General features: G+C 53.9%; 1 protein-coding gene and 1 pseudogene across 1 annotated transcript in view; one reads left to right on the top strand and one right to left on the bottom strand.

Annotated features, from left to right (window-relative positions):
• The window catches only part of PTPRN2 (protein tyrosine phosphatase, receptor type, N polypeptide 2), a 496,295-nt gene that overhangs the window by 397,977 nt on the left and 90,084 nt on the right, over nt 1-8,234 (top strand). Inside the window, exon 14 of the mRNA XM_005861191.2 lies at nt 601-813. Coding sequence (XP_005861253.1) covers nt 601-813 — 213 coding nt within the window. The remainder of the gene's footprint in view (nt 1-600; nt 814-8,234) is intronic.
• LOC102258781 lies at nt 4,742-7,193 on the bottom strand (annotated as a pseudogene).

Here is an 8,234-nt window from a genome sequence, read left to right as displayed (position 1 = left end):
CAGGCGGGCCTGCGTGGGGACCAGCGGAATGTACCGCAAGGGCCCCCGCCCCCCAGGAACAGTGAGCGCCGCTGGCCTTCCGCTCCTAACTTTTCACGCCGCCAGAGGAGCTCCTGGGCACGGTCCCCAAAAGCCCGCGGAGACCAGTGTGTGGGCGACACCAGGGAGGGCGCCTGGAGGCCGGCGGCCCGGGCAGGACACCCAGCACAGCCCAGCAACCTCAGGCCAGGCTGCTGCTGCAGGCGCCGGCTCCCCCCCCACTTCCGTGCTGCTCCCCGGCAGCAGGCTCTCGGGCTGGGGGGCGGGGGGCGGCCCCCATTGTCCTTCCACCCACAAGTGGGATGCACTCTGGGAGGCTGTATCCCCCACCCACCTGTTCAAAAGAAGGGGCGTCCTGATTTTACTCAAGGCACCAAACACTGTTTTGTTAAATCTGAGAAATGGCCACCGTGCAGGAGCAAGACCCTGCCTCTGGCTTCCCCTCAAGCACATTGCAGCCCTGAGGGGTGCCCGCCCCGCCGACACTGTGGCCGCTCCTGGAAAGGGAGGTGTTTGGGGGCCGCTTCCTTGGGGACTGACAGCCCTCTCTCTTGTTCACAGAAAAGCAAGCTCAAGCTCCCACCTCGCCCCGCGGAGCAGGAGGACTCGGCCAAGTTCCTGGTGCTCACGCTGCTGTCCATTGCTGCCATCCTGGGCGTCCTGCTGGCCTCGGGGGTCATCTATTGCCTGCGCCACGACTCTCACCACAGGCTCAGGGAGAAGCTCTGGGGCCTGGCGGGCGACCCGGGCCCCGACGCCACTGCAGCCTACCAGGTAAAGGGCCTCCTGCCCAGCGCTGCCCCCTCCGTGAACACAGATCACACATAAGGCCTCACTCCCCCCCACCCCACCCCCAGCAGTTCTCGTTCCTAGGCTCCTTTCTGAGGACAGTTGGACACTCCCCAGCGTTCTGGTAAATACCTCGGAACCTCGGCTGCCCTGCTCTGTAATAGATAGTCTCGCATTAGCCAGGAAAGCGGGTTGCTCGTTAGAAACGCGGGAGATGTGGCTCATCTGGTCCCGTTCTCCATTCGGCCACTGTTAATGAGAAATGTCCGATTGCAAGAGAGATCGGTTTTGTGGGTGTTTGAAGATGTCCCTACATCACGGACTTCCTGGGTGTTTGTATGAAAAGATCCTCGACCTGTTCCGTCGGCCTGTTCCGTTATCCTGCTCTGATTTGGATAAAGTGGAATCTAATGCTGAAAATGGCAAGTAAACGACGCTGTCTCCATGGGGACCGTCTGCAGCTGTGTGCTGGGGATGCGAACACATAGGGACGCCAGGGAGGATGCCAGGAAGGCAGGTGCAGACCAAACTGGACCTGCACACGTTCACAGACATTCCAGAAACCGTGTCGTGTCCACATCCACACTCAGCCACGTCCTGGAGGAGCTGAGCCTCCCGGCTGAGCAAGCCCCGAATATAGACAAGTTAGGGCACCTGATTTCTTTTCACATAAAATACCATTTCACTCCATGAATACTCCCCACTCGGAAAAGTAATTTACTTAATCATCATTGAGAAAGTCTAATCAGGATACACTTGGCAAAGATTTTCTCCCGTTGGACTAGCCTGTGTTTTCTCTAATCACATGACTATGACGTGTAATGTGCCTTATAAGTAACACGACCTACTTAGAACCCTGTGTGTTAGTTATTATTCTCCTATCACCAGAGTTGCATGGGAAAACGCTCCCAACCCCTGTCCTTCAAGGCCCTCTGAGCCCCTCTGAGTGCCTGGGCCCTCCCAGTACAGTGGCTGAAGTCATGAAATCTCTAGGCTGACGGGGCCAGGAGGGGGCTTTTTCCATTTCAAGACTCTTGGTACTATCTTTGAGTGGAGAGCCCTCTGTGTTTCTGGAGGGGTCGCAAGCCTGGTCACCTCTGTCTTACAAAGAAATGGTGACTCGGATGTGTGGGTGGGCGCCTCCGTTGCCCATGCAGCTCTGCTTGAAAGCAAAAGAAAAGTCACGTTTGAAGGAGCCTGGCAAAAGAGGCCACATCAGCTCCTGAGCATTTACCCAGAGAGCGCGTGGAGGCACAGCATCCCTGGAGGACGCGGCTCCTGGGGCCTCCTGTGCTCGGACATAAATAAATGATCACAAGGCGCTCTTCCGCGGGAGAGAGCCTGGCGTCCTTTGATACACTTTGAAATTCAAATATAAAACATTGATAGAATGGAAAGCTTGGACTCGCATGCAGAAAAAGCTAATTTTGACCAAAATGCAGGTTGAAAATGCATACTTAGAACTGAGTTTGTGATAATTAAAAAAAATTGTCCCAGTGACAGCCCTAATTAATAGTATCTGTGATTAAAATCAGGCCCTTCCAGCAGGAAAAGTGTTTGAATTTCTCGGAGTGACCTTTCCGCTCTTCTCAGAGGCAGGGTGGTTAAGTTGATATTGATTCTATAATGAGCTTGGTTTGTTTAATAAGAGCAGACAATAAATGAAATGTGTGCATTTCTTCAATCCAGAATAATAAAAAGAAAACAATTTTTTCCTTTAGAAATACGATCTAGGAAAATTTAGAGATGAAGTTATTGTGAAGACGTTTCTGGTGGCTGAGGGTTGAAATCGCTACAAAATCCCTTCCAGGGAAGCGCCGTGATAGAACGTGGAGGTTCGCCCAGCGACGTGGTCTGTTTACTGGAGAAAAGGCCAGGGTGGAGCTGTGATGCTGTTTGGTTGTCTGGCATAGCAGTATCTGCAAATGAGGCTACGGATTTCATGATTTCAGCTCTAGACTTAGCCGAGTCATGTATTAAGGACTCATATAGTGTACAGTCAACCCCAAACAACACAGGAGTTGGGGCACCCATGCTGTAAAAAAATCCACATGTAACTTTTGACTCACTAAAATCTCAGTCTTCCCTCAGTACCCACGGGGGATTGGTTCCAGCCCCCAACCCCAACACCAATATCCACAAATGCTCAAGTCCTTTATATAAAACTAGAGGCCCAGTGCACAAAATTTGTGCACTGCCGGGGGGGGTGGGCGGTGGGAGTCCCTAAGCCTGACCTGCAGTCCGGGAGCCCTCAAGGGATATCCAACTGACAGCTTAGGCCCGCTCCCCAGAGCCGACAGTCGGACATCTTTAGCGCTGCCACGGAGGCGGGAGAGACTCCCACCACTGCTGCTGTGCTCGCCAGCCATGAGCCTGGCTTCTGGCTGAGCGGCGCTCCCCCTGTGGGAGTGCACTGACCACCAGGGGGCAGCTCCTGTGTTGAGCATCTGCCCTCTGGTGGTCAATGCACATCATAGCGACTGGTCGTTCAACCGTTCGGTCAATTTGCATATTAGCCTTTTATTATATACTAGAGGCCCATTGCAGGAGGATTCCTGCAAGAATAGGGCTTCACTCCCGTCTCTTCGGCTCCTACCCCCCCTGTCTCTGCCACTTCCCTCCCGCCCATCTCCGCTATCTCGGCTCCGTTGCTTGGCTTCCTTCTACGGTGTCTTCAGTCTTCGCTCCATCTTTGTTGGCAGTTAATTTGCATATCGTGCTGATTAGCCAATGGGAGGCGTAGCGAAGGTATGGTCAATTACCATGTTTGTCTATTATTAGATAGGACTAGAAGCCCAATGCACAAAATTCATGCAATAGTAGGCCTTCCTTCCCCCGGCTGCTGGCACTGGCTTCCCTCTGGCACCCGGGAGGCAGGCTTCCCTCACAGCCCCAGCTTCGTCCGGAAGGACATCTGGTCTAATTAGCATATTATGCTTTTATTATATAGATGATGGCCTAAAACAATGCATACAGTCAGCCCTCCAAATCCACAGATTCACAAACTTGTATCAAAAATACTATTTTGGCCCTGGCCGGGCAGCTCAGTTGGTTAGAGCGTCGTCCCGATACGCCAAGGTTGCGGGTCCAATCCCCGCTCAGGACACATCCAAGATTCCACCAATGAATGCATAAATAAGTGGAACAACAAATTGATGTCTCTCTCTCTCTCTCTCTCTCTCTCTAAAGGCAATCAATAAAATTGTTTTTAAATGCTGTTTCCTGTCCTGGCCAGGTGGCTCAGTCGGTTGAAGTGTCATCCTGTACACCAAAATGTTGCAGGTTTGCTTCCCAGTCAGGACACATGCCTAAGTTTCAGGTTTGATCTTTGGTTGCAGTGGGTACAGTATGCAACTGATCAAAGTCTCTCTCTCTAAAATCAAAAACATATCCTTAGGTGAGGAGTTTTTAAAATGCTGTTTTCTATCCACGTGTAAGTGGACCCGAGCAGTTCAGATCGAGTCTTTCCAGGGTTGGCGGTAGAGCCCATGCATGGAGGGTTCGCATGTGCCTGGAGCAGGTATTCATCAGGAATCCACGTCTCATGGGGTTTCTGCAGCTGCATTGAGACCCCTTCAAGTTTCAAGATGTGTCTGGGAAGTTTTAAAAAAATATATTGCAAACCTAAAACAACTATTTCAGGAAAAAATATCTTATTGCCTCAATGCTTTAATTTTATTTATTTTTGTAATAGTCACTGGATGTGGATTCTTATTTTCCTTGCAAGATCAAAAGGTTCTTTAAAATCCTTCAGCCACCAATGAAATGATCAGACAGGAGAAAAACTTGACACAGGAATCTTGTCATCAAAAATAAATACAGTTGCGTGAGGTGCTCAAGATCTGACCAAACGAAAAATGGGAAGGCAGGTTACCAACCCTCCCACCATGGGCCGTCCATGGGCTGAGGGAGGGCGGGCAGGAGGCCTGGCCATGCCTTCTCAGTGCGGGAAGCCCGGTGGTCGGGTCAGATCTGCTTCTGGTGACATGCAGCACCCCGCGATGACAGGAGCGGAGTTGAGGGCAGGGCGGGACCTATGCTGCAGCTCCTTCATCCTGTTGAGGGCCCTGCCCACACAGAACCACTCGATCTGGCTCTTGTTGAAGGCGTGGTTCAGGAGGGGGTCTCCTGGGAGCCGTTGGGGTGCTGGATGATGCACGTCAGGGGCTTGCCAGGGGCAAAGTCCTTCAGGCCCTGGATGGTCAGCTTGTCCACGGGGTGAATCTTGTTGTAGTCGGCTGGGTCAGCGAAGGTGAGGGGCAGCAGGCCCCGCTTCTTCAGGTTGGTTTTGTGGATCTTGGCGAAGCTCTTGGTGATGATGGCCCGACCCCCAAGGAGGCGGGGCTCCGGGCTTGAGCCCTCGCCATAGTTCTCGTCTCCAATCACCACACCAGATGCCATGTTTCTTATAGTAGCAGGCAGTGTCAGGGACAGGACCAAATTCCTGGGTGACAGCATTGCACACAGAGTTGGCCTTGCCATTTTCAATGAGCAAGTTGTTGGAGATGTTGTCCAGGTGCCCACAGAACCTGAGCCAGGGGCCGGCAGCTGCGATGTGGTCAGTGGTACACTTCCCTTTGACCTTGGTAAGGGTTTGAAGGTCCTCCAGGTCTTTGCCATCCCATTTGTCAAAAGACTCAAGGAGCTGCAGACGCTGGCTGGTGGGGCTCACGTCCACCCGCTGCCCACTGCCACCCTTGGGAGGGTGCTGGTACGTGTTCTGCCCAGGATTGAAATTCGTGTGGGGAAGCTCATCTGTATTCAGAGCCTCCAGCTTGAACTCCTTGCCATCCTTGCCTGTCGGGAAGTCAGTCTTGGGATTGAACTTGAGGGTGCCAGCAATGCCCAGGGCTGTGACAATCTCTGGGGATGTGACGAAGGCATGGGTCTCAGGGTTCGCGTCATTGCGACCTGTGAAGTTCCTGTTGTAGGGGGTGACAAATGTGTTCTTCTCCCCCTTCTTGATGTCCTTTCTGTCCCACTGGCCAATGCAGGGGCCACAGGCATTGGCCAGAACAATGCCACCCACATCCCTCAGGACCTGTGCACAGCGTCCCGCTCAGTGGTGGCACGGATCTGCTCAGAGCCGGGTGTGATGGTGAACTGGGACTTGCACTTGAGTCCGTGAGCCAGCGCCTGCTTGGTCACAGTTGCTGACCGTCCCATGTCCTCATAGCTGGAGTTGGTGCAGCTGATGATCAGACCCACCCTGGTGTCCACAGGCCAGCGTTCCTTCTCGGCCACAGCGCCCACTTCTGTCACGGAGTGAGCCAGGTCAGGGGTGAAGGGCCCATTGATGAGTGGCTTCAGCTCATTTAGGTTAATTTCAATCACTTGGTCATAGTGGCAGCCAGGGTCAGGTACCAGGTGATCCTTGAACTCCTCAGCTAGGTTGGCAATGTCTGTCCGGCCTGTCTTGTTCAGGTAAGTCTTCATTCTGTGGTTGTAAGGGAACACCGACGTTGTGGCCCCGATTTCTGCGCCCATGTTGCAGATGGTCGCCATGCCAGTGCAGGAGATGGAGTCTGCGCCAGGCCCATGGTGCTCCACAATAGCGCCCATGCCACCTTTCACTGTGCAGGTGCCTGCACCTTTAAGATCACATCTTTGGGTGAGGTCCAAGCGGAGAGTGAGCCCGTCAGCTTCCCACCAATCACCTTGGGGCACTTCAGCTCCCAGGGAATCGCAGCCATGACGTCCACTGCATCAGCACCCCTGACTCCAATGCAGATGGCCCCCAGGCCACCGCCATTGGGGATATGGGAATCAGTGCCAATCAGAAGAGCCCTAGGATATGCATAGTTTTCCAGAATGATCTGGTTAATGATTCCAGAGCCAGGCCACCAGAAGCCCATGCCATACTTGGCACCTGCAGTTGCCAGGAAATTATACACTTCCTGGTCTGTGTCCTTGGCCCGAAGAAGGTCTTTCTCAACCCCGACCTGGGCCTCATCAGATGGTCGCAGTGGATGGTGGGCGGCACGGCCACCTTGGGCAGCCAACTGCTGACAATCTGCAGCGTGGCCATCTGGGGCGTGGCGTCCTGCACGGCCACGCGGTCCGGCCGCAGCTGCAGCCGCACGTACGTCTTGCCCGCTCGATCGCCTGATTGGCTGGGTCATCCAGGTGTCCATACACACGCTTCTCAGAGAGGGTCAGAGGCCGGTTCAGTCTTTTGCGAACAATGTCGATGTTCTTCTCTAGCAGGTCATAGCGGATGTAATCATTGGGCTCAAAGTGGCTCATGGCCACCTTGGCCTGTTGGCACAGGACTGAGGCCACATGGTACTGCTGCACACCCAGGGCTTTCTGCAGCCGGGTCACCAGGAGGCTGTAAGGCGCCATTTTGTGCACCGACAAAGATGAGGTCGCATCTCAATGCTTTATTTTTAAATCACTGAACTTCTGCACTGTGCTGGTGCTATAATACGAGTGAGGTTATGGACGGACATCATCGTCTCCCTCGTCACTGGGTCCCAGGGAGAATGGAACAGGTTAATGTTCTGCTTTATTTCATGGGGTGTGATGGAGTCACTCAATTCATTTTACGAAGTTTCTGAAAGAGAAAAAGATGATGGTGTTGGTTAGGTTAGAAGTCAGTGCCCTAAGAATGATAGAATGGTAGTTAGTATCAGGACATAAAGTGATTTTTTGTTGTTTTTTATCCTCACCCGAGGATATGATATTTTTTTTTGAGAGAGAGAGAGAGATTGATTGGTTGCGTCCCGCATGCACCCCAGGTACGTGCCCTTGACCAGGAATCAAACCTGAGACCCTCTGGTGCTCCGGCCGGCGCTCTAACCACTGAACCACCAGCCAGGATGCCAAGATTCTTTAAAGGAAAGAGCCGGTGTCCTTCTGCAGGACGGGATGCGAAGGCCTCCGAGGGAGGAAGGCACCTGACCTCTGACCTCTGTCTGGATGGCCCTTCTTCCTGGAGAGTCGGGGGACCCACGTGTCCCCACAGAGAGCGCAGTGGCAGCGCCACCCCAGACACCCCCCAGGGCGGCCCTCACGCTGCCTTCAGGAAGCACCCGTCTCCCTCGCCCTAATGCAGGCCTCCTGGCATCCATCCCACGGCCACGGGCAGTCTGCGCAGGACCGCGTGCTCGTGGGCCTGCTCCCGCGCGACCCATGCACTTGGCTTCAAAGTGTTCCAAAGCTGTGAGCCCAGCCGTCCCTCGGCCTGCGGGAGCCCATGTCACTTACCCGTGGGTCCTCTGCAGTTGACGCACCTACAGTCGGCCCTGCCCCAGGTTTCACATCTGCAAGTGAGGAAAACGGCACTTCCTGTTCTCGGCAGGACCTGGGGCTGAGAGCACAGACTGTGGCCACTGTCACCAGGAGGCCTTGGGTCCTGGCCCCGAGGAGAGCAGGCGTCTGGGTGGTGGGACACCGGTAAACAG

The sequence above is a fragment of the Myotis brandtii genome, unplaced genomic scaffold, assembly GCF_000412655.1.
Source record: "Myotis brandtii unplaced genomic scaffold, ASM41265v1 scaffold145, whole genome shotgun sequence".
Lineage (NCBI taxonomy): Eukaryota > Metazoa > Chordata > Mammalia > Chiroptera > Vespertilionidae > Myotis > Myotis brandtii.
This window is presented reverse-complemented; position numbering and strand designations above follow the sequence as displayed.